This window comes from Thunnus maccoyii, chromosome 21 (genome assembly GCF_910596095.1).
Source record: "Thunnus maccoyii chromosome 21, fThuMac1.1, whole genome shotgun sequence".
Classification (NCBI taxonomy): Eukaryota; Metazoa; Chordata; class Actinopteri; order Scombriformes; family Scombridae; genus Thunnus; species Thunnus maccoyii.
The window spans coordinates 18,224,493-18,250,589 of NC_056553.1; the positions used below are offsets into that span (position 1 = coordinate 18,224,493).

A 26,097-nucleotide genomic window follows, 5' to 3' on the forward strand; every position below is an offset into this window, starting at 1 on the left:
ACCACGCCGGGCCCCGAGTGGGCCAAGCAGTCCCTCCACACCAACAGCCAACTGCACAAACACAGAAACACCAGCGCTACCAGTGCCCACACAGCACCGACTGCGCACTTAAATGGGAGAGGGTACACTGGCAGAGCGCATTACCTTTGAATAACAGTGAAGCACGTTGGCGGCAAGCAAACACGCCAAAATGCCCACACTGCTCCACCACGCCAGGCTGCAGCCACCACACAGCAGGATCATCCAAGGGAGGATCGAGAGGAAGAGGTGCGATCAGGCACCTGCCTGTATAGATGCGCTTGGTGCCACCCAGCAACAGCGCGCTAAGAACTGGCACAGTGCCACACGGTGGCATGGAGAGCCACTACATCATACGGCCACACTTGGATGATCAAGAAGATGGTTAAACAAATGATTCTTTTATTTAGCCTCACTCATGCTAGCAGCTCTTCTAATGTCAGCATGCTAACATGCTCATAATGATAATGCTAACATGCTGATACCAAGCAATTATATTGTTAACCATGTTCACCATGTTAGTTTGACCGATTAGCACTAAACAGCTGAGGCTGTTGGGAAAGTTGTTTGTCAGTTTGTTGTAAACCAAATTATTGGACAAATGTAAGTTTTGATCTGAGGCGTTAGATGAAAAGTCAGTGGATCATTAAAGTCAGTAGGATTCCTCCTCTGAGGACCATGAATGTCTGTTCAAAGTTTCGTGCCAATCCATGCAGGAGATGTTGAGATATTTGAGTCTGGACCAAAGTGATGGACCGACAGACAGACATTGTCATCCATAGAGCCAAATATTTATATAACAAAACAAAGAACACTTAAAATTAAAACATTTAAACATTTGAATTATGAGGAAGTAGACAATGTCAAAGAGAAAACCATTTTCATAACTTACATCATCATTTGTGTTTGAGCACATATACAAAGGTTATGACAGCTGTGTAGTTGACTGCTGATTTAATGTGTCATCCAGCACAATGGTGGCTCTGTAAAAGTTACATTTTGAAACAACTTACAACTGACTTGTGTCACTTATTTAGTGATGAAATTGTAATAACACAAATAAACACATGTGAAGCGAGAGAAACATTTTCATCACTGAGGTTTTCTCATCGGTCCAGTAATGCAGAGCAGCAGCACACAAGTCAGCAACAACAACTGAGTATATGTGCACAATACATGAAGTTAACATATCATCTGTTCAAATCAATACATTATTTTAGTGATTTATATAATATATTCTACATATTAATGAATATAGACCTGCAGTGAGTCATGTGGTTAAAATACTCAGGATATTAGCAGTAAGGGTGAGAACTGTTTGTATTTGTTGTAAACTTGTGTCACTCAAGTCCAAATGAACTTCCTCTGTAGGTCTTAAAACACAGGAAGTTTTAAATTGCAAAAGCTAAAAAGGGAAGTCGTTCAGTTGGACTGTTGCATTACAGTTCAGCTTAATAAACTGAAAGATTTCACTTGAAATCACCAGTCATCTTATCCTGTCCTACTTCTGAGTACAAGTGTTGTTTTAATAAACCATTACAGTAACTCACAAATGTTATGCTAACATACTAAACTAAGATGGTGAACATTATACCTTCTAAACATCAGCATCGTCACGGTGAGCATGTTAGCATGCTGATGTCAGCTTAAAGCACGGTCAAAGTATAGCCTCACAGAGCAGCTCGCATGGCTGTAGACTCTTAGTCTTGTTGTCCTAAACTAGCATCACAGTTTATCTTTGTCACATTAATCTGCTGAATCAAAGGTGACCTTACAGTCAACACTTTGTTACATGAACAGACAGGAAATTAGAGTTGGAGCTTTTGTGTTGACTCATTTGGTCCTGTGTGAGACTTATTGATCAACCAGCTAATTAACTGATTTGGATTTTTTCACTGATGATAAAACTCTTTCAGCTGCAGTAAATTCACTACAAATCACTAAGACCCCACTGTCTCTGTGCTGTTTCATTTCCACAGGACACAGTAGAAGCAGACTATGTCAACACAGTGATGGAGTTGTCATCATGAGCCATGAGGAGAGGAAGACCACATGTTCATCATCAGTAGAATTACATGATATCCAGTATTGTCTATTCTGTATTACATGCTTATTCATCATTTACATTTGTTAGTGTTCCACTTACAAGAAGGAAGATAACTGCTTCCTCCAGGGCAGTAAATATGAAATAGTCTTACTTTGTATAAGCTTTGAAAGATGAACAAGATGATCCCAGACTTCATCAGCATGTTAAAGTAGTTTTGTTTCTGCAGTGCATTTCTTCTTTTTTCTTCTGAGAGTCAACATAACATCTTCATTACTAATATTGGACTGATTCATGGCACCAGTAGTTTTTCTTTTGTTTTTAAGATGTCAAAAACATAATTAAACCATGTTATTAATACAATTAATTAGTAATGAAATGAAATGACTGTTAAAATGTGAACTTTCAGATTTCTTGCCAAGAAGCTTTTCATGAAGTGTTTAGGAGAAAAGTATTTTTATCACTTATTCTGTCATTTGTTTTAGCACATTTACACAGGTAAAGGTTGATGATAGCTGCAGATGACGGATTTCTTAATGTCATATTTACAGCACAGAAGTCAGCAAAGACACTGTGGTAACTGTGTGCAAAAAACATTGTTATGATTTCAGCTGATTAATTGTGTCATTATTGTAATTCATGTGATATATTCTATACATATCAATAATAAAGAAGATTAAGCATACAGGCGTGCAATGAGTTCTGTTAAATGTGTTTTAGAGTGAATTTGTCATTTGAAAACTTAAGTTTTCACCAAATCTGACTTCCTTCCTCACAGGATATCATTTGCATGTGAACTGTTTGTATGTAGTGTTTTAATCTCTAAGTTCAGATGATATCCAGAAGCTTTTGAACCAAAAAAGATGAACAAAGAGAAGTTTAGATGAAGAGAGAAGTTGATACATTGTTCTTTACAATTCTACCAAGATTCACAAATTGCCTCACTTCACCTCAAAGTCATGAAATTAGATGTTTCTTTCATTGTTTAGTGGTGGACTCATTTGATGAGGAAAACTTTACTTCTTGGCTCCTTTACTGTAAAACAAAATGTCTTCTAAAGGATAATCAATTAAATCAGTGGTGGGCTAATGTTACAGAGACTAACCTGTGATCAGAGAGTCTTTTTCAATGTTCTGACTGGGATGTTTAAATTTCAATAGACCGCTGTGGGGAAAAACATCTAAAATTTCTTGCTTGTGTCTTACAGTACTGAAACAGGACGGTCTTGACATAAGCAAGAACTGGCCTTCTCATAGAAAATGAAAAGGAAAGGCAAAAGAGGGAAGAGATCAGGACATGAGACAAAGAGATGGAGAAGAACTGATTGTGAGGGATGAAGAACTGAGTGAGAAAGATGAAACAGAAGAAGAATGAGAGGGACAGAAGCTGATGGGTAGAGATTAAGACTGAAAGACACTTTACACCTCGTGGTGTGTTTTCTCTCTGTTTACATCATTTCCAGAACAAAGACACACTCAGTAAAATAGTTTTTGGCTATTTTCTGTCACTATTTACCTGCAGAAGTGATAAATACATTTCTCCGTTGCCACCCCATGTAAAACTTTCTAGATCTGCCACTTCTGATTACTGTACTACTGTATTTGCAGGCCTCACTTATTATTGTTGTGTTCTCATCATTCTCCACCAGGCGACACTGTTGACCACAAAGAGGCAGTTTATGGTTCAGACCTCACATTTCATTTTTCCAGCTCTTCTTAACAATAAACAAAATGAAACTGCAAGTGACATTCAGTGAGTCCGCCACACTCCGATGACTGTTACTATAGCGATTCACCTGTATATATATATATATATATATATATATATATATCATTCCTACTATTCACAGCTCTGTACAACTGCCCCGTAAAAAAAACGTGCTTCTGTTCACAAAGAAACAAGAATGCACGTTATCTGCTGCAGCACATCATCCGCAGATCACAAACGACACTATGAGTTGTTTCATTTCCACAGGACACAGTAGAAGCAGAATATGTCAACAGAGCGATTGAGATCCAGACATAAGATTGATTGAGACATAAGATATAATGTTCACTATCAATAAAATGATGTATTATTTTTATTCTTAATTCTACTTGTTTGTGTGATACTTATTAAAAATGATATTCTGGTGGATCCGTGTTTTGGCCGATAGACATTAAATGGTATTACTTAGTGTGGAAAGATGAACTCCATGATTAGCCTTGCTGAATTAATCTAAATTTTTATCTTTTTGCCAGGAGAGCAATTAGAACACACTGTATGCTTTTTTCTGCAATTTGTTCCTGTATTGACAACACAAAATACAGACAGCTTCATCAATAATCTGAATAAGGTTGGGCTGATTTCTTGCCTATTTTCATGTTTTGTCTCACATTTTAAGATGAAAAGACTAATATTCTCTTATCTGATTAAAGCTTGTGTGGCAGAGTGGTGCCGTAAATTGCCTCGACAACGCCACCGGGGGGATTTCACCCCGGAAATTATTAAATTGGGAGTTAGCTACAAGCAAATAAGCAAGACACAGGTTCAATAATAAATTCCACTTAGGCAGAGAACGTGTTCAATTAAAAATACTTTATTAAACAAAATGAGAAAAAGAAACAATCAAAGGGTAATTCGCTAAAAATGTCAGCCACCACAGCGGAACCCAGGAATTAATGGCACAGGAAGGCGAACCAAAAAAAGGGGTTGGAGACAGGGCTGAGGCTTACCAAGGCAGCACGGATCAAACCAAGGCAGGGAAATTCACAACAAAAGAAAAAACACTTGTGACAAAGCAAACCAGCGAACAAAATCGAGAGTGCGAAGGAAACCCACCACCGGGGGAGTGGACTGCTGCCTGGGTCCCCAGCACCTGTCAAATAGAAAGAAAATTAATATACAGCAAACAAAACAATACAAAAGCCCTGGTGGTGACACTACAATCTGACACAATTACATAGGCCCCAAATTAATATTTACAGAATGAAACACCCAAATAAACCAAATTGTTTTCATTCTTAACACAAATCAAAGAAGAAAATAACTAAGTAAGGGGAGTAATTATGTCAGTAAAATAAAATACACACAAACGACCAATCTAAAAAGGTACAGACTGAGCGGCCTGTACGCAGGAGTCACCACGCAGCTCGGTCAGCCGGACAGCTGAGCCGCAGGGCATCAGCTGTGAAGCAGCAGCGGTGAAACAATAGTTGAAACAGCCACGGCGGAGACAGCATCAAAGCCGCAGCCGTATTTAGGGGGTGGTGGCCAGTGCTAAGCCATGCACCTCTACAGCCTCTATAAAAAGGGCACAAATGATTTTTATTAAATCTGGTGAATGATTATTTTAAGGTGAGTTCCATTCATGGTTACTACCTACCAGCGGGCACCAGCACAGCCTCCCCGACGATAGGAGGGAGAAGTTGGCCTGTAGCGTTGCTTTGCTGCAAGGCAGCAATCAACATGCCAGTCAGCTGAGAGCCACACGCACTGTTGTATAAGAAAGGCGGACAACGCCGACTCACCAAGGGAAACAAGAAGCGACCACGCCGGGCCCCGAGTGGGCCAAGCAGTCCCTCCACACCAACAGCCAACTGCACGCACACAGAGAAACACCAGCGCTACCAGTGCGCACACAGCACCGACTGCGCACTTAAATGGGAGAGGGTACACTGGCAGAGCGCATTACCTTTGAATAACAGTGAAGCACGTTGGCGGCAAGCAAACACGCCAAAATGCCCGCACTGCTTCACCACGCCAGGCTGCGGCCACCACACAACAGGATCATCCAAGGGAGGATCGAGAGGAAGAGGTGCGATCAGGCACCTGCCTGTATAGGTGCGCTTGGTGCCACCCAGCAACAGTGCGCTAAGAACTGGCACAGTGCCACACGGTGGCATGGAGAGCCACTACATCATACGGCCACACTTGGATGATCAAGAAGATGGTTAAACAAATGATTCTTTTATTTAGCCTCACTCATGCTAGCAGCTCTTCTAATGTCAGCATGCTAACATGCTCATAATGATAATGCTAACATGCTGATACCAAGCAATTATATTGTTAACCATGTTCACCATGTTAGTTTGACCAATTAGCACTAAACAGCTGAGGCTGTTGGGAAAGTTGTTTGTCAGTTTGTTGTAAACCAAATTATTGGACAAATGTAAGTTTTGATCTGAGGCGTTAGATGAAAAGTCAGTGGATCATTAAAGTCAGTAGGATTCCTCCTCTGAGGACCATGAATGTCTGTTCAAAGTTTTGTGCCAATCCATGCAGGAGATGTTGAGATATTTGAGTCTGGACCAAAGTGATGGACCGACAGACAGACATTGTCATCCATAGAGCCAAATATTTATATAACAAAACAAAGAACACTTAAAATTATCCATCCAGCACAATGGTAGCTCTGTAAAAGTTACATTTTGAAACAACTTACAACTGACTTGTGTCACTTATTTAGTGATGAAATTGTAATAACACAAATAAACACATGTGAAGTGAGAGAAACATTTTCATCACTGAGGTTTTCTCATCGGTCCAGTAATGCAGAGCAGCAGCACACAAGTCAGCAACAACAACTGAGTATATGTGTACGATACATGAAGTTAACATATCATCTGTTCAAAGCAATACATTATTTTAGTGATTTATATAATATATTCTACATATTAATGAATATAGACCTGCAGTGAGTCATGTGGTTAAAATACTCAGGATATTAGCAGTAAGGGTGAGAACTGTTTGTATTTGTTGTAAACTTGTGTCAAAGGAACTTCCTCTGTAGGTCTTAAAACACAGAAAGTTGACTCAGTTTTAAATTGCAAAAGCTAAAAAGGGAAGTCGGTCAGTTTGTCTGTTGCATCACAGCTCAGCTTAATAAACTGAAAGATTTCACTTGAATTCACCAGTCAAAGGATCTTACTGCTGCTCTGTTTTTGATGTGAGCTTGTTGGGTAAGACCTTCTTAACTTTTTTAACCCAGAGAGTTATATTATTCTGTTACTCCTCATGAACTGAAGTGGAAAATATTTGATATAACATCTTATTTGTTGGGCTTTGTTTTAGCAGAAATGGCATCTAAGAAATGAAAGATCACTGTAACATTTTACCATTAACAGATACCATAATCTCACTACTTTGGTATTATTTAGAATTTATATTGAATATAATATTTCATAGTTCTGCAGATTTACATCCCTGGTTTGAATGTGTGAATTTTAAGAGAAGAATTAGTTTTAATATAATGAATAAAAACTCCATAAAATGGTTAAAAGAAGAAAATATTCCTGCATTTTTATGTTTGTAAATCCAGGTGATGAGATTCATGGCAGCCCTGTCTACAAAGATGTTGACAGACAACATGTTACTGAGTGTCTTCTTTCTTACAGGTGAGCTGTTTGTTCACTCAGTTTTATTTGGAGACATTAACTCAAATCATTTACACTCTGAAACAAAGCAGAAAGACCAGAAACTTCTTACAACTGTTCACATCCTGACTGCAACGTCAAATGTTTTATTTTAAAACTGTTAACAGGACAAGAAAACATGCAACATACAGCTGCTGAACTGCATTTATTGTATCATGAACCATCTCATCATGGAGATTTTTCTACTTTATGTTAATCATGACTCTGATCTCACAGGTGCTTTGGCTGCTTGTCCTCATATTTCACACCTCTTCATTACTGCACCGCTGGAGATGGAAGCACTGAGTGGATCTTGTTTGCAAATCCCGTGTAACTTTAGTGCTGCACCGGGACAAACATTTGATGGCAGGAGAACAACCATTGGAGTGTGGATTAAAAATGACCACAATTTTAAAAGCTATCCAAGAAATGTGATTTTCAACAGTGGTCAGACAGTTAACACCTATCCAATGAACATTACTGGAAACCTGAGTCAGAATGACTGCACCACTCTGTTTTCCAGTTTAAACACAACATATACAGACAGATACTACTTCAGAATTGAGGGCAATGGATTCATGGCAACAGCTGTTTGTGATCCTGTTCAAATAACAGTCAAAGGTAAGAGAGTTTTCTTTTTTCAGTCATATTGTTGTTTAGAATAAAAAGGAAATCAGTTGCAGCTTTGGTCTGAACAGCAAACACCATGGCCCTAACCTTTACTGTGAAATTAAATATCTGATGTAGACTACAAAGAAAACTCAGCTGTGGTGAAATGTGAGAGAAACCAGCCTGTGAACACATAGTCATTGGTTTGAAAGTCCTGACTCACAGTTGAATAATACCTGAATATTTATACATTTAATCAGTATCAAGTTATTTCAAATCCTCCATATTCATTGAGGGACAAAGTCTAAATGAATCAGTCTTAGTTTGTTTAAGTCACTGATTTTGACAGTTACTGTCTCAATAAATGCTCACAATACTCAACAACCTCTGACAGTTTCATGTCCCATGATGTGGTTTTTACAAATGGATGAAAATTAGCTGTAAAATAACTAACACTGACATGTAGTGTAAAGTCTGTGTTTGATTTTAAACCACAGATTCTCCTCCGAGCCCCAGAATTGAAATCTCAGGTGAGCTGAAGGAGAAGGAGTCTGTCACTATAACCTGCTCAGCTTTCACTCCCTGTCCACACTCCCCTCCTAAACTCACCTGGAATCTCCAACAAGACGCTCACAACAAAATAGAGGAAAACGCAAATCGAACCTTTACGACTAAAATCCAGACGACCATCACTCTGTCTGACAAGCACGACGGATACAACATCACCTGTTCTTCCAGCTACTCTGTGAATGAAGGACAAAATGCTAAGTCAGCAAAGGAAAAAGTGACTCTCAGTGTTTCATGTAAGGCAACCAGAGTTTGTTATTGGATCCTGTCAAAACATGATGATTTATGGGATGTCAGCTGATTTTTAATGAATAAAAATATTCACATTTTCTTCAGATGCTCCCAAAGACACCTCAGTGAGGATCAGTCCATCAGGTTTGGTGTCACCAGGTAGCTGGGTGAACCTGACCTGCTCCAGCAGAGCCAAACCTGCTGCCAACTTCACCTGGTACAAGATCAGCAAAGATGGAACCATGAAAGTATCTGAAGGAGACTTTTACAGCTTCAATGTGACAGATGGAGGAGTTTATCACTGTGTGGCCACAAATGATCTTGGTAATCAGACGTCAGAGATCGATCTGCCTATTAAAGGTAAATGCAGGACTGTACTGATTCCAGTTACTTTCATTAATGAAAAGTGGGACTTGTGTATGTTATATCTCTTCATGCTTATATTGCTTTTATTTCTATAAGGAAATGGGTCTTTGAAGCTGGGGGCACTTCTTGGAGGAATCTTTGTGATCATCATACTCATCTGCCTGGTTGTCTGTGTGTGGTGAGTATCACAAATTATAGCAGCTAAAATGACTCAGTTTCTGGCTCTTAAATTCCAGCCAAGCCCACGCTGACGATAAGAAACAGATTAGCTTGTGGTCTGTTATTTCTTTACGTGTCTGGAAATCAACTTTTCTGATATTTCCTCTACATACCGATGAAAGTGTTTAACTCTGTGGTCTGAAAAAAGACATCAGAAGCATCACACTCACATTTCAATCTAGATTTTTCATTGATGATTTCTTTTTTCTTTTTCTTCTCTTTGTACAGCACTCTCATGTTTTTCAAGCGGTCCAAGTCAACGCATCCAACTCCACAACAGACTGAGGTGGGAAAATACTAAAACATTACTGTACAGTAATGCACTGTGTGTTGTGAGCATTTTAAAAATGCTCACAGTGACAGTGAGCTCAGTCCAGATGATTTCACAAGTCTGTGTGGGAAAGACAGAAGACTGAGTTAAATGTGAAGAAATGCAACAAATGTGACAAAACATCCTCTTACAAATACACTAAGGTGGAAGGTGGAAGACTACGCAACCCACATGAGAGCAGACAATTTATCGTTTAGCTCTTTCTTGAAACAACATACGTTTTGTTGCTGTGATAATCTGTGATTATATGTGATTATTCTGATCTTTAGTGAGAGAATGAGGTGACATTTAGAGGCTGAAACTCCACCTCCTGCTTCTCACAACACTTTTTGTTCGTTACATTTTTTGCAGAGTCAAACAGGTGAAGAAAAGCCAGCTACAACAGAAGAAGAACAGATCCATTATGGAGAGATCAGCTTCTCCAAGCGGAGACCTGGACCATCCTCTGACTCAGCGCAGGACAGTGGACAGCAGCAGGATACAGTGTATGCACAGGTCAAAGCATCCAAGCCAACAAACAGCTTAGCACAGACTGTGGACGGCCCAGAGGACCTGTATGCTACAGTGAAGAAAAAATGAGAGTTGTTTTGTTGTTTAAAGACAGATTACACTTGAGTACAATTCCTATTAAACATTACTTTAATTTTTATTCTTACAAGATGTTATTTATGTCACTTATGTCAGAAAAAGATACTGGAGCCTGGACAGAAAAATTGTACTTTCACTGTAGTAGTATAAATGAATGAATATGACACCAGGAGCAGTTCAGCACACACAGCAGCAGCGTAGCACACAAGATTAGATTTAAATTTAAGATGTTTTTCTAACAAGGTGTGAAGTATTTATTTTAGGAAACAATGATCGTCTCTGCTCTGTCTGTGTGACCTATCCAGACAGAATCAGCAACATCCTGAGCAACCTCTTGTACAAACCTTTTTTCCTGTTCCTCAAAATAAATTTTACATCCTTAAAAAGAGAGTTTTTGAATGATTTCTTTGACAGCTTGTGTATTGTTTGTTCCATTTTCATCATATGTTTATTTGTACTTTAATTAGTGCAAAACTTGAGATGAAAACATTGTTTCTGATTTCAAACCCTATTTATTCTTTTCACTGTGATAAAAATTTGTTTAAGCACCTTTTAAAAATCTCCCAAAATTTCAAATGTCAACATGCCTTATATTGTATTAGTGGAGCAAGTACGGTAGAGTAATAATTGTGGCAACCACTTGAGATGAGAAAGGTGATGAAAAATGAGTGTTTTGACAAAATCTAACTGAGCTTTCTACAGTTTTGAAACACAGCAGTGGTGTGGGTCCCTGCTCTGTGGGAACTAGAGGACACTTTTGCTGAGTGTGTCAGTGTTCAAACATTCAGCGGCTGCAAACTAAAATATGGCAATGAAAAGTACTGTTGGCATTTAAATCCACAGCTGCTTTGTTTGCATGGCAGATGCTGTCACAGTCTCTGAATTTACAGTGGGCAAGGTGTGGAAAAAAAATTCTCTCGTCTCTTTGAAGGATTAAAACTCAAAAGTTTACAAGACATCAACTATCTAATTCCAATCCAACATGCAGGTTCTAGTGGCAGCTATTAGCACCACTAGCTGATGTAGTTGTAATGTTATACAGGAATGAATAATCACAACTTCAAAAGCAGATTATTTTAACCCACATTATCTCAAATCAAGGACTATTTTAATGCACAACTCAGAAGGCGATTTTTGCTCCTCAAGACTTGAAAGGGCCATTTTAGTTGAGGACTAGACCTCACTTCCCCTTAGAGTGAACTTGCAGCTCTCACTTACCCAGCACGCCTGATGAGAGATAATTACACAGACTGATGCGTCAGCATATTTAAAAATAATTCCATCCAAAGTCAGACTAAAACTGAAACAAAAGCAAAGTATTTTGCAGAAGTCTAAACAAGTCACTTTCCATCGCTGAACATTTGACTGTTAATTTTTTATTGCTTGTTTTTGTCAGTTGCTGAAAATAGAAAAAGGATTATTGATATAGGCTGCTTAAATATAATCACCTGATTGTGGGGACTGTATGATGATAAATTTATTTTTAAAAAGACAAAAAGTGGGGTAGCAAAACCATAACTTTGCTCCCCCTAATTGAACAATGGGGATACATTTGCTCCACTTGCTCCATTGCTCAGGCGCCTATAAAGAAAAGAACACATTTCAACTGTTCATTTGTTATTGTGGGTTTGTTTGACTGTTGGGGTGATTTAGCTGACTGCCGCTGGAGTTGTATGTTGCAGTTCTTTAATGAAGGTTTATTGAGTTTGGCATCTGCTGTGTTCGAGTTTGCAGAATACGGGCCGATCTCGATTCTGTGTGCAGAAACAAACAGCAGAGGGCGTCAGATCATCTGTTTCCACGTTCCTCACCGCTATACATCATTACTGACTTATTGGATTGATTGTATAGTAACTGTTATTTTTAGACTGAATGCTGTTTTACTGTAGATAACATTTACATAAATTGCTGGTGATTTAATTATTGCCATGCAGCGCGGTGGCTGCAAATGAAACAAAATGACTTCGATGGTTCAATATTGGTTGTAAATTATACTCCTCAGCTCTTGAATCTTGAAAATAGAACTTCATATGTACTGTATATTCCTGGATATGGAAGCTATCGCGCTTTTGAATCATTTGTGTTTTCCACTGATTGCAGGAATCTCCAGTGAAAGTAAAATCCGCTGTGGAGTTAAGATGTTATATCTGGGTGCAAGTTGTGTCTTTTAAGGAGGAAAAATGCTTTTGGCGATTTAAACAAGTTGTTCCCAGAGTGCCCCTCCTGCAATCACTGGTCCTAATTGTTTTTTGGGAGTAGGGCTATGACGCCTGACTGACTGATGACATCACGCAGTCAGTCAACAGCTGGACCGCGGCGCGCTCAGATGACAGAGAGCGCAGCAGCACATCATTACATCCAGAGCACCATCTGGAGGGAATATTAACTGTATGCTGTCAGGACTAACTCAGAAGGATTTTCATTTATTTCGTCTTAAAGGCGCAGCGAGGGACATTTGAAATAAGAATCTCTGTCGGACCCCGGTCTGTCCTGTATCCACACACGTTTTTCCGCCTTGACTGAGTGAGATTTTACACAAAAAATTGAATTTTTCGATTTCACAAAGACTATATTTCAGAGAGACAGCGCGTCTGATTCTATAAAGAGGATTAACCATGGAGAGACATGACGCCCGAAATTGGCATGACTGCACAAAAATGATCGGACTGCTCTTCTTGGTCGCAACGACACTGCACGGTAAGAAACTGTCGCTTAAAAAAACTTACAGCTCATTATTAGCAACACTCTACCTTTAATTTCTTTTCTACGCTTTGAAAAGGTTTGAGAGGGGACCAATTTAAACTTGACCACCAGCTGTCAGGGCGATGACAGAAGCACAACCAGCATTACGGTAAAGGCGTGAAGAACTGATGTCCAAACAAAAGCAACGCTCTGGTGAACGTGATTTCATATGCATTCAATAAATCAGTCAGTCATTCATTCAAGTCAGTCAGTTAGTCAGTCAGTCAATTATTCAATCAGTCAGTCAGTCAAGGGTCAGATACACACTCATGCTGCAATTGTATTTCTTTTTCTCTGTTAGTATTTGATTACTTGATTATCAGCTCTAAACTGGGTTTGTGGTATACAATTCTAATAAAAATATTTGTTTCATCCTGAAATTGCAGCCTATTGTGCTGACTTGACACAGTATAATTTGTTGGAATTGCTTGGTCCTGTAATTTGCTTTTCACAGTTGAAGCAAATAGACATCGGCCATTACGTGAATGCACAACTTAATATTTGACTAAACATATGGCTTTTTCCTGTAATAAAAAGTATTTGTCAATTATGCATCAACTGGATTCTGCAGGTGTGTAAATCATAGTCGAACAGGTGGATGAGACCAATTCACTGCAATCAAACGAAACATAAAATGATAACGCAGGTCCACGTGCCTTGTTTGACTTGGGATCTAGTACAGTGTGACAATGATCCATAGTTAAAAAGATGTGAGATACCCAGGAAGTTTGCCAAGGAGAAAATTGTATATAAATAGATTGCAGTGCCTTTCTCTTCTCACTGCCAACGACTACCACTCAAGTTTCTCACAAAGAATACAGCGATGTGTTCTAAAACCTTCTCCAGTTATGAACCTAAGGGCATAATGATAGATATTTAAGAGTAGAACACAGGTTGTGTTTGCTGCACTGCTGCTCATAACTGTTTACAATTTGAAGCTCTGGAGAGAAAAAAAGACAGGAGAGAGAGAGAGAGCGGGGGGGAAAGGATATTTGGAGATCAAGTTTTTTTTGTTGTTTTTTTGCCTGGCTGGTGACTCAAATTGTTTATCACTAATGATGTGCATTATCTTTTCCCTCAGGTGTCTTATTCCATTTTATCTCTGCAACCTTTAATCTTCTCTCCACCGTCCATCCTTGCATCAATCCAACTGTCCATCCAACCATCAGGTAAGCCTCAGAACTCGGCCTCCGTCATAACGGTGGAAGCAGGCACTAAGCTGGTTGTCGTGGCGTGATGTGAGTCTTTGGATGGCCACCCCGCTGCCCAGATCTCCTGGGTGACCACAGGTCAGCCAATGGCAATGGGACAACAGTGTCTAAGCCGGGTGCAGACAACACCTTGACAATGAGCAGCGACCACCACATGGTTCCCACAGCAGCCGATAACAGGAAAGACATCAGCTGCGTGCTGGCACACAGGACTCAGGTCAAACCAGAGAGCCCCCCAGTGAAACTGGTGGTTCAGTGTAAGACACCACACACACACACACACACACATAACCCAGCACTTATTATTTCACCTGTTCCTTTGCTGTTCACACTCTGACATGATTTTGCCTGTTTCAAACCTATGAGTGATTAGTTAAACTCAATGTACTGGGCTACTTTTCTCCTCCTTTCTGCCATTTAACTGTCCTTCCTCCAGACGCCCCTCATGTGACAACAGTGGGGTATGACAATAAGTGGTACATGGGTCGTACAAATGTGGTGCTCACCTGCTAGGCTACTGGAAACCCTGTCCCAGTCTCTATCATGTGGAAGACATGAGTACCAGCAGATCTCTTTTGTCTTGTCAACTCTTTCTCTCTCTTTCCCCACGTCTCTTGCTTTCTCTTTTCCTTGTTTTTTTTCTCTCATTTTCCATGTCCACAATCCTCACAGAGATGTAGTCAGCGCTTTTATTAATGCCACTACAGCCCTGTGCTCTGATTATGGAGATAGCGATATAATTTCTCAAGACTCGAGATTTAACCCTCATATAGCGAGAAACACAGTATGACTCTGAAGAAGAAGTCTGAGCTTAAAAATAGAAGAGATTAGAATTTGGATCCAGCAGTTTTGATTTTTGTCCTGTGCCCATCATATTTTCTTCCACATACATATAAACTGTGCATTACAAGATTGTATTAAATTTTAGTGTTTAATGTCCATCTATTATGTCCCATTTTCTTGTATATTACTTATTTCATATTCATTTGTATTTTAATGACTGCAAAAATGAACAAAAATGCATTTGAAGTTATTTATTCATTGCACTGTAATAAAAACCTTTGCATACAACTTCTAAAAATACCTAATAATCTCAGTCGCATTTATTGGTCCAAAATTTCACATATTGTGTGTAAACATCACCTGAAATCATACAGTTTAATCACAAACATTACAAAAGTGGCAAAATGAATTATGCATAGTGATCCTGGGTCTCACTGGAGACCTGCTACAATGTATTGAGTAGTTAATGGATCTCTGATGGATGTTTTTTTTTTTCTTTTTTGGATATAAAGCTCAATTTAAAAATAAAGAACATTTCATGAGACTCGGTCAATAGTGTATTAGAAGAGCTGGTGCTAAAATTGACTTAAAACCTTTTAATGAGTAAAAATGTTAAAAAGCATGTCAGATTTTTGCCAAAAAAATATCTTTGGGTTTCAGCCTGTAAACATTAGCAGCCTGGACACTGTATTGTTAAATGTCTGGCACTGCTAGGCCATGCTGATTGTGCTACAGCACCATCTTGTGACTGAAGAGACGAGTGACAGTAGTGTCTCTACATGACACATTTGATAATTTCACAGAAATCTAACCTTCACTTTGAGAGTCAAACCTCCCTCCTGCCTACAACCCAGCACCAGTCCCTCAGTGTTGCAGCATTAGTATGAAGTAGTGACAGAAAGGTAGACGTTGTATTGTAGATTATTAGCTTCTCCTCTCATACCAACTCTGACATTTCATTCTGAACTGAATTCTCTTCATAAAAGAGAAAGGAAGGAGTCACTGGTTGAGTTTTCATGCATAGAGAAAGTTTGATAGTGGGGATTTTTTAGCTAACCCATTCAGAACTTAATTCTCTTTGTATGTAAACCCAGCCAGTGGTTCTGATTGCACCCTAATGATCTGAATCCTGTCATCAGTGACTCCCTCTCTGTTTCTGGGGTCAGTAGGGTTTTAATTGTGCACCCTGTCCTCCAGTGCCTTCAGCTCGGCATCCACCTGAGCCGGCAGGTCAGCTCCAACTTGCTGGCTAAAGTATGCTCTCAACTCCTTGGTCTCATTCTGCCAGAAAGGCTTGGGCACATCAAACAGAGCACCCATGTCTACCTTGCTGCCGAGACCTTTAGTATCAATGGCGCCATCTTCTGGCAGCCAGCCGACAATGCTCTTCTTGGCACCCTCGTCCTCCCTCTCCCGGCCGCAGCGCTTGAAGATCCACTCTAGTACGCGGGCGTTTTCGCCGAAGCCGGGCCAGAGGAAGGCGCCAGACGCAGGGTCCTTCCTGAACCAGTTGACGTGGAAGATTTTGGGCAGATGAGTGGGGGCCTTACGGCTCTCCATGCTCAGCCAGTGAGCGAGGTAGTCGCCAAAGTTGTAGCCGAAGAACGGCCGCATGGCAAAGGGGTCGTGCATAATCACCTTGCCTGGAAGAAAACATTACACACAGAATTATAAATCCATACAAATGCAGTTTCAGGAATAGAAACCATATGAAGATCAGGTGTGTGTCTGTGTGTGTGTACCTTTATGCTCAGCAGCTGCCGTGGCCTCAGACCTCATTGCGGCTCCAACAAACACTCCATGTTTCCAGTTGAAAGACTCGTAGACCAGAGGAACTCCTGACAACGTCAACATTTTATCATGTTTACTGCACAACTACTTGTATGCTATGACTTCTCATAGTGATATAACACAAGTCATGATTCAAATTTGTAAAATGTGAAAGACCACAGAAGCATTGTGCAGCATTACAAAGTGGCTAGAATGTGTCTTGCATGCCTTACCCCACCCCAGTGTTTCCTGTCAGTATTTAAACGATCACTATCAACTAAAGGCAAAATACCCTTAAAAAACATGAACGTTAAAATCTATGTGAAAATGTCCCATCTATCAAATAATGTCTGTGTCTATTTGGAGAGAAATTTTTTATGTATATAATTAGGTGAAAGCAGCACCAACCTTCTGGCCTCCTGCCACCGAAGATGATGGCGTCAATGGGAACGCCCTCCTCACTCTCCCACTGGGGGTCAATGATGGGACACTGAGCTGCCGGCGCACAGAAGCGGGAGTTGGGGTGGGCGCATAGAGTTGAGCTTCCTGTTTACAAAGAGGAAACAAGAGGATTATTATTATTATTACTACTTCATAGCAAAGTCATTTGGCCAAAAAAACTCCTAAAGAACAGTCACCATATGAACAGTTAAATGTTAATCATATACTGTATGTGTGCATCTTTGGGTCACTATTTTTTTAAATGGTATTGCTAAGGCACACCACTAGATGGCACTGTATACACTGACGACAGATGAGCCTTTTAATAATCAGACCTGGTGGGATGAGATGTCTTTGTTGGCAAAGAAACAAACATGATTCATACTAAAATTACATCAGTAAAAAACTGCTGAATGCTCATAAATGTTCATTAGTGACTTCAAGGTCAAAACAAATCATCTGCCTCTCAAGACCATCAGGATTTTTAAGGCCTGCACAGTCCAGGCTGACGTTACCTTGCTTCCAGGTTTTGCCGTGCCAGTCTGTGAGTGTGATGCCAGCTGCAGGGGGGTCAAGACCCTCCCACCACACGCCTCCATCACTGGTCTCGCCAACATTGGTGAACATGGTGTTTCTAGCGATGGTGGCCATGGCATAGGGGTTGGTCTTGTCTGAAGTACCGGGAGCCACCCCGAAGAAACCGTTCTCTGGGTTGATGGCTCTCAGTTTACCTGCAGAGACAGACGGACGCATCAGATAAGTGAGATCTGATTTACTACACTGCATATGGAGCAGCAGAGGGCGTCTCCTCCCTCTCACCTTGGCTGTCGAACTTCATCCACGCAATGTCGTCTCCTACACACTCCACCTTCCAGCCCGGCAGAGCTGGTTTCATCATGGCCAAGTTGGTTTTACCACAGGCACTGGGGAATGCTGCCGCGACATAACGCTTCACTCCCTGAGGGTTGGTGATACCCAGGATCTGAGGAGAGGAGAGAGTGGTGAATGAAGATTTAAAAAAAACACCATCTTACATCTATACATAACAAAAGTTGCAGTCTAATACAATTTTAATTAATAATGATCACTCAAAAGAACAAAAAAGGCCTCATTTAAATAAGCGCCTTTGTTCTACAGAAGTCAGTCTACAGAAGGAAATTCCTGCCATGTTATTATCTATTTAATGTAGTTTTTCAGGGACAATATACTTAATTTAAAATTATGCATGCTTGCATTTCTCAACTGATCATACTAAAATTCAACCAGACGATGACGATGGCATGTGGGTAGTTTGACAGGTGTCAGGAGGAGGTTTGAAGCAGCATTGTTATACACTGCAAGCTAACTTGGTTTATTTCTTTGTGTATTATTTTCCCAGAATTGAACCTCCAGTGAGTTCGCAAGTTCACTATACCAGAATGAATTTCCAACAGGCCACAGTCACAATGTGTCATCCTCCTATCTCACCAGCATGTGCTCGGCCAGCCAGCCCTCGTCCTTGGCAATGCGGGAGGCGATACGGAGGGCGAAGCACTTTTTCCCCAACAGAGAGTTTCCCCCATAGCCACTGCCAAAGGACATGATCTTCCTGGAGTCAGGCAGGTGAGATATCAGCACCTTATCTGGGTTACAGGGCCATGAGTTGACCAGAGGGGCTGCAGAGGGAAAAGAGGAAGGGAAGAGAATTTGTAAAATCTTATATTATAAAAAAAAAAAATACAAAGTAGTAATATAACATGTTTCAAGCTCTTGGAATTTGTACCTCTGAGTGGTAGAGGTCGTCCCAAAGAGTGCTGACAGCGGACAAACTCCACTCCTTCAGCCAGTTTCTTCAGGACAGGCGTGCCCATTCGTGTCATGATGCCCATGCTGGCCACAACGTACGGTGAGTCGGTCACCTTGAAGGAGAACGATATATTTATCACTCTTTTCTCTGACCTAAGCCTTCAACTGAGTAATAACCATAAAATGTTTTAGTAATTTATTAAAGTATATCATAAATTATAGTCATTTACTGTGATAAAGCAAGCACTGTTAGATACAATACAGTGACTTAACACTTTATAAAAACAATGGTACAACACAGTCATAAAAAGACAAGTATCTCTTAATCTGATTTTCCAGCAATAATGATAAGATTATTATGAAAACCTTTTTCTTCACCAGCCTATAAGGCATTCACATGGCCACAGTACTGGGATGTGTTAATGTGCACTAAACACAATAAATATCTGATTAAGTCTGGCATCATTAAAAGGCTCATTTAAGCCTGGTGCTACTCTGAAATGTTTAGATTCCTAAACCATAGCTTGAGAAAGATACTGTTTTTCAGAGTAAGAAGTGTTGAGGAGCACAGTCAGTACCTGGACACCATATTTGGACAGAGTTGAGCCCACTGGACCCATACTAAAGGGAATCACATACATGGTCCGACCTACAGAGAGGAGAAAGAGAAGCATAAACAACAGACTGTTAGGCCCCAAATTTTTAAAATAACTACATTTAAAGACTAAAATAAGGATTAGTGAATATTAGATGTCTTGGGAGCTTCTTTTTAAAGTTTTTGACATTTGTGGTGACTCAAACTCATCTGTATCATGCATGAAGTCTCACAAAAGAAAAAGTTAATTTTAACTGCAGTATAATCCTATTACACCCCATTTTTGTTCTATTTTGAGTCTTATTAGTGACCATAGTTTCCACCCGATTTCATGATCTTTGAACCCCTCCTAAAACTCATTTTTTTCCTAGTATATTCAGAGTTTTAAATAGAAGACATATGTACGCCACATGAAACGATTACCATTTGAATGTATGATGATATCAAAGTCATTTGAAAAAGAGGAAACATGACATGTTCTCCCGGCAACAAGCTACAAACATTTCATATCCAACAACATACCTGCCATGCAGCCAGGAAAGCGCTCCTCTCTGGCTTTCTGCCAGTCTGACTCACTCATCCAGCTGCCCAACTGGCTCTTTACGCCTCCAGCAGGGATGGGAATGGTGTCCCTCTGGTTCTTGGTCACAATCACAGTCTTGCTCTCCACCCGAGCCACGTCCTTCGGGTCTGTACGTGCGAGCCAACTGCCAAACAACATCAAGATGCAGAAAAATTAGGAACATTGGATGCAAATTAGGCACTGTGAAGCCTGACCCATAGCTCTAAATTTTAGGAACCTGTCTAATTAAGACTAACTATAAGTTATCATATAAATAATTAATGTAAGGTCTGTCCTGAAACAACTAACATGTATAAACCTAACTATCTGCTCTAGTTTGCATAGGTATTGTATGCAAGTATCCAAATGTAAAACTCGTACCAGTTCTCATATTTAGGAAGCTTCTTGACCATCCCGTCCTTCTCCAAGCCTGCTAGGATGTTGGCCGTTTCCTCTGGCGTCCCCGTCACCACATGCACACCGCTGGGCTTGCACTCGTCTACTGCTCCCTTGACAAACTCTGCAACCGCTGGGGGCAACGAAGGGATGGAGGCCAGGGACCGAACCCCAACACTTGCCCCAACGCCACCCTGCCTGAAAGAGTAGGGGCATTAAATCATCTTTTACTTTTTTGACCATTAACAGGCAACCAGAGGGAAATCCAATGACAATCACTGGACGTAACTCCTACAGAACACGATCTTTATTATGTCCAAAGAGTCAGAGGCTGATTTCATTTAGTTGCAGTGGATCAGTGAGGCAATTTACATTTACAATGGACTGTGGTTGGGTTGGGTGTAACCCAACACAAATAGAACTGACTGACATCCACAATACAGACAACCCTTATCAACTAATCAAGTCTTCTTTCCATTGTGTGGAGTTCATTGTGCAAAGATATTTTCCTGCAAGACCTGCCATGCAAAGTTTTTACCACATGGTACACAAAAAAAATGAATTTGACAGCCTGAAAGTCCTGTGTTATATCACTTAATGCTACAGTAGCCTGCTAGAAAATTTTTATTTTTCCCTCATGGGCACCGTTATTCACAGAAACTGGAGAATACATAGCCTTCTGTCTGATCTAATTCAATCATTTATAGGATGCTGAAAATGCCATTGATAGGAGATACAATGCATGAGTGCAGATTAACTTGGATGACCCAACTCTGACCAGAGTGTAGTGCAGAGAGAGAGTCCTCATTGGGTCAGGTGCTTGGCAAAGTCAGTTAACACAAATTCATACTCTTAGTTTGCTTATTTCTCTCCAGATATGATCACTTTACTGTACTATGATAGGTAAGTCTGCATCATATCGAGGATCTGTCCACTTGTTTATTTCATACAAGTATTTGATGTTCTGTAACCCTGATTTTAATTCATGTCTGTCATTTGTACCATTTCCTCCTCACTGCTGCTCAATCCAAATTGATACCCATCCAAGTTTTACACCTGTGGATACTGATGGGAGTTTTAAAGGCCAGAGAAGAGCACGAGGCACCACCAACACCTTCAACAAAAGGCCTCAGATCGGAGTTGTGTGCTTTTCATGTGACAGTAGTGACAATGAGGTGCCTTTGCTGCCCTGGGGTGGTTAGTGCAACCTGAGAGCCTCAAACGGACTTCTCCACAGAGAGAGAGGCATGCAGGGGGCCGGCCTATTGTTTATTAGCAGCATGATATTCACAAACACAAGCCACTGAGAGGGCTGCAGCTATGCAAGCTGTTGTGTGTGTGTGTTCCTGTCTGTTGGTAGCAATGGTTGAACAATGGACAGCGGACAATGTGTGTATGTGCTTTGTTTTATGACCCCTGATGACCTCTACAGAGAGATGAGAGATTTATATTCTGTGTTCCTCAAATGAAATGTATGGATGAACATTTAAAGCGCTCTAAAAGTAGTTTCAACCATAAATTGACCCACATTCCACCTCCAGTCTGAAATCAGTTCAACTGGGAATACAAATCACACTCTTCCACTTAGGCTGTTCAAAGACAGCTATGCAGTTGTCCTCTTAAGCGCTGGCACGTGGCTCTTAATTGGCTGCACTGAGTGTGTCATTATTCCTACATCACGCACATGCAGACACACATGTAAAATTTGACCGCAGTGTACAAAGGGCACGAGTGGCAGGCACGCTGAGACACTCACAGTGAGAAAAGTAGATAACATGTAACTTGACAGTGGGCAGGCAAAGAGCTGAGAACAGTCTGACACCAGCCTAAGGGATCAAACTCCCTCCGAACAGGTGATCAGTACCGTGCCAGTTGTGTAACCATTGATGTGGGAGCAATTAATCATGAACGCAGTCTAGTTTGTGCTGAAAACAGAGGCCTGACATACAGTGAGGGACAGAACATCATCTCAATGTGTCCTTTTTTTACTGTCCTTCTCAGATTCTGTGATTTTGACAGCAATTTGGTTTTCACATTCAATTTGGGGGCGTCTGTAGCTCAGGTGGGAGAGTGGGTCGTTCATTAATCATAAGGTTGGTTGTGATTTGAACCCACACTCCTTCTGTCATGTCAAAGCCCTGAGAAAGACACTGAACCCCAAATTACCCATGAAGTGTGTGCATATATGAAAGAAAAAAGTCTCTGTCTTTGCAGGTATATGATCAAAAACCCAATGTATTGGTTTACAGATGCTACTGTAACAAAAACTGAGCAACATAAAATTTGTTGATGTAAAAAAATAAACAGCGAAGCCATGCCAGTTTTTCTCTCTCCGACTAAAACTTGACCTCTGAGATTTCATGTTCACAATTTTTCATATCTTTCTTCAATACTTGCCATCATAATAATTCAATTAGGATTTCCAGTCGGTCGAGATCGTTACTTCTCTGCACCCTCTCCAACAAATCAGCAGTTTTTGGAGACTTTAGACTTTGACTATGATCTGAAGAGATAAACCAATGATCACCTGAAGGTGAACTAAATGAACAATGTTACTGTATAACAGCACCCCAGATTGACTTTTAACCCAAGAGGACCAAAGAATAGATGAACCATTCTCCTTAAATCAACTACTCAGTGCTTTAAGCTCTTTCCCCTACACACTAATTCAATTACCTATGTTCCCAATCATCCGCTGTCATGTCTTTAATTACTACAACCATTCAGGTGGTGCTGAATATTATCTCCAGTGTGATCATGATTGGGTCAGGAGATGTGCTGGATTAAATTTAAAAATGAATTAACAGAAGCAAAGCATTTGTTAGATGATCATTTGCTCACTGGGGCACAAGTGCTGGCTGATTTGAGAGAGAAACTGGATGGGATTAGCACCTCTATTCTTCCTTCTTTGCATCAGAAAAAAAAATAGAAATCCTGAGCAGACTCTGATGACCTTTGCTCCCAATGCCCCCCTCCCACCCATTTATTGACATCATTCCTTTGTCTCCCCATTCCTCCACCCATCCCCCATACTTCCATTTGACAAAGTACATTTATCGAAACATCTGTTTCAGTAAAACTTTTTACATGCAATTATCCCTGACAATAAGACAGTGAGCATCTCTTTTTTTTCCTTTTGATGAATGTCACTTTTTTAATGACAGATGTTATCCATGTGACCTTTCCCCTTGCTTGCATCTGGAGTACTTTTCCTCCAAACACACCTCCAAATCAGCAAGCCAATCCTCACCCATCACAGGCAGACACGCCTACACTCCCACTTCACCCACCCTGCCTGATCCTGGTCGACAGCCTCTTCAGGGCAGAGTCTACACACGAAGCACAGGCAAGCCAGAGTATCACTGAGAACATGCACACGTGCTGCATACATTAGCCTAACACACACATATGGTACAGTGAGTACACTGGGAGGAGGAGGAGGAAGGGGGCGGAGGATACACGGAACATGCTCCAGGACATTCAAGCAAAGAGAGGAGTGATGACTCCAGACGTTACCAATCTCTCAAGCAGAAACACAAACAAAATGCTCAGGAACATGAGCTTCCTGTCACTAAACTCACATGCCCTGGCCATGGTGTCACTCACATGCATTCCTTAATGAGAAAATTAAAACACGCGCACACACACATTGCCACAGAGTGCTCACATTTACTCCAGATTCCCTGTGTGATGTGGTATCATCACAAAGCCTGGAAGGGGGGAAAAGGTGGTGAAGAGAAGGAAAGCAGAGTGATGATCATCCTTCAAATCACTTTCAGACCATCTATAAAGTCACCTTTACATCTTTGCTAAGATGTCATCTGATCTGAGAGGAGTTTCTCTTGAGATCAAGTCTGACAAGTTTCTGGCAGCAGTCAGCATAGCAGCAGGCAGTCAGTGATTTCACAATCAGCTTTCTCTACTAACTAAAAAAAAGCCTTTTCACAATGAATTAATACTGCATGAATGCTGGCATAGAGAGGATCAAAGCTTTATCTCTGCAACAGTTTATTGAAATATGTATATATTGTGTATTCTTATTCAATTTTAACTATGGTCCACATTGATGCAAATTATGCTACAGCCCATTGTGCATGTAAAAAAGTTCAGAAAAAGTGGGGAGAGTGGTTCACATTAAAGATAAATGTGTTCCCAATGTATTATAGACATTCACACACACTTTTATATGTGTATAAAATATAAAAACAGGCTACATAGATGGCCTTTAGTATGTAAACTGAAGCAGGCAGAAATACATTTGGAATGACACATTCAGCCTATTTTCTATAGTCTGAAAACATAAGCACAATGAAATGCACCGTCAGTGTCGCGTTCAAAGAGCAAAAAACATGACTTAATCGCAAAAAAACATAAAGTCATATTGACTCACCTTCGTATAACTCCCAGCAAAAGGCACGACATGTTCGGTGCAAAAGTAAAACTAGCTTATAAAAAACAAAGGTGTAAAAAGGTACATATAAGTTAGCTGGAGAGGTAAAGACAGGAGCTAGAGCTGCTCACAGTTCATATCTGTGCTCTGAGGGGACCTTGCACTTTGCTCATTCACACAGATGCAGCTTGATGTAAGTGGATGATGTCCTGCTGCACGAACACAGTGTCCCTGAGAGTTAAACTGCCTTTATGAAGTTAGAATAACAAAGCTCAGCAACATGCAGGAGGAAGAGGAGGAGGAGGGCGCTGCTGCTGCTGCTGCTGCTGCTGTTTAAAGTTTAAATATCCTGTAGTCTTCGCAGGTTTTGTCCATATTGTTGGGTTTTCTCGTCTCCAAACAACGGACAGACCGGCCGGCTGTTCCTCCTGGCTGATGCAAGTTTCCACAGTTCCCGCACCGCTGAGCACTTTCGCACAAAAAACCCGGCACAACCCGGAAATACGAGCAGTGGCACGGAAATAGATTTTCACCCCCACCCACCACCACCACCACCAAAGAACAGCTGAAATGACAAATAAACCTAAACAAACCAGGGGTTTCAGGCATGACAGCAGGTCTGTCAACAGATGATTGCATTATGTTTGCACTTTTTCTTCCACACATCCTATTCAGACTGCTTATATTTTCCTAGTATTTGTTATACTGAGTTTCAATAATGCAACAAGTTGGTGGGTGTCAAAATAGCCCATGTTAGTTGTTGCAATCTGCTGTCAGTGTATCTCCCAGGTAAGGGTTTTATGTAAAATATGGCACACTAAAAGGTGTGACTTATTTAATTTAAATGTGGCTAAAGTGTGAGAATAAAAACCTGAAATCCTACATGACCCAATACCTGTTTTTCTATTTGTTATATTTATAGGCCTATATGTAACAATTGACTGTCAAAATAGAGTTAATTGGAAGTTGCAGTCTTTTTTTGACTTGCAGCTGTTAAAGGACATTTTTATGTGGTAAAATACAAGTTGCTTTTCTATCATTTTAGAGCTGCAGCGA

The 26,097-nt window shown here is 40.5% G+C and overlaps 2 protein-coding genes and 2 long non-coding RNA genes across 6 annotated transcripts; 3 read left to right on the plus strand and 1 right to left on the minus strand.

Annotated features, from left to right (window-relative positions):
* Positions 1 to 315: 315 nt before the first annotated feature.
* Positions 316 to 2,747, plus strand: LOC121887974. Its single transcript, XR_006093102.1, has 2 exons — positions 316 to 402; positions 1,998 to 2,747. It is a non-coding gene; the product is annotated as an uncharacterized LOC121887974 (long non-coding RNA).
* A 3,232-nt stretch (positions 2,748 to 5,979) lies between these two features.
* LOC121887963 (sialic acid-binding Ig-like lectin 12) lies at positions 5,980 to 10,739 on the plus strand. Of its 2 annotated transcripts, none has more exons than XM_042399151.1 (8): positions 5,980 to 5,993; positions 7,362 to 7,437; positions 7,693 to 8,076; positions 8,562 to 8,867; positions 8,968 to 9,222; positions 9,325 to 9,406; positions 9,676 to 9,733; positions 10,130 to 10,739. In XM_042399151.1, the coding sequence occupies exons 1-8, from the start codon at positions 5,991 to 5,993 to the stop codon at positions 10,355 to 10,357; spliced, it is 1,392 nt and encodes a 463-aa protein (XP_042255085.1). In that variant the 5' UTR covers positions 5,980 to 5,990; the 3' UTR covers positions 10,358 to 10,739. The 2 variants fall into 2 exon arrangements, with proteins under 2 accessions (XP_042255085.1, XP_042255086.1); XM_042399152.1 differs by lacking the exon at positions 5,980 to 5,993 and adding an exon at positions 6,862 to 7,002.
* Positions 10,740 to 12,706: 1,967 nt separating this feature from the next.
* Positions 12,707 to 15,267, plus strand: LOC121888387. 2 transcript variants are annotated; one of them, XR_006093228.1, is made up of 3 exons: positions 12,707 to 13,063; positions 13,146 to 13,261; positions 14,190 to 15,267. It is a non-coding gene; the product is annotated as an uncharacterized LOC121888387 (long non-coding RNA). The 2 variants fall into 2 exon arrangements; XR_006093229.1 differs by having other exon boundaries at positions 13,146 to 13,217.
* A 71-nt stretch (positions 15,268 to 15,338) lies between these two features.
* Positions 15,339 to 25,562, minus strand: pck2 (phosphoenolpyruvate carboxykinase 2 (mitochondrial)). The gene is made up of 11 exons (XM_042399855.1): positions 25,042 to 25,562; positions 20,637 to 20,849; positions 20,216 to 20,400; positions 19,677 to 19,747; positions 19,076 to 19,211; positions 18,781 to 18,968; positions 18,133 to 18,295; positions 17,829 to 18,044; positions 17,281 to 17,418; positions 16,845 to 16,940; positions 15,339 to 16,745 (listed from the first exon to the last, which is right to left on the minus strand). Exons 1-11 carry the CDS (start codon positions 25,071 to 25,073, stop codon positions 16,276 to 16,278), a joined length of 1,908 nt encoding a protein of 635 aa, XP_042255789.1. The 5' UTR covers positions 25,074 to 25,562; the 3' UTR covers positions 15,339 to 16,275.
* Positions 25,563 to 26,097: the final 535 nt, after the last annotated feature.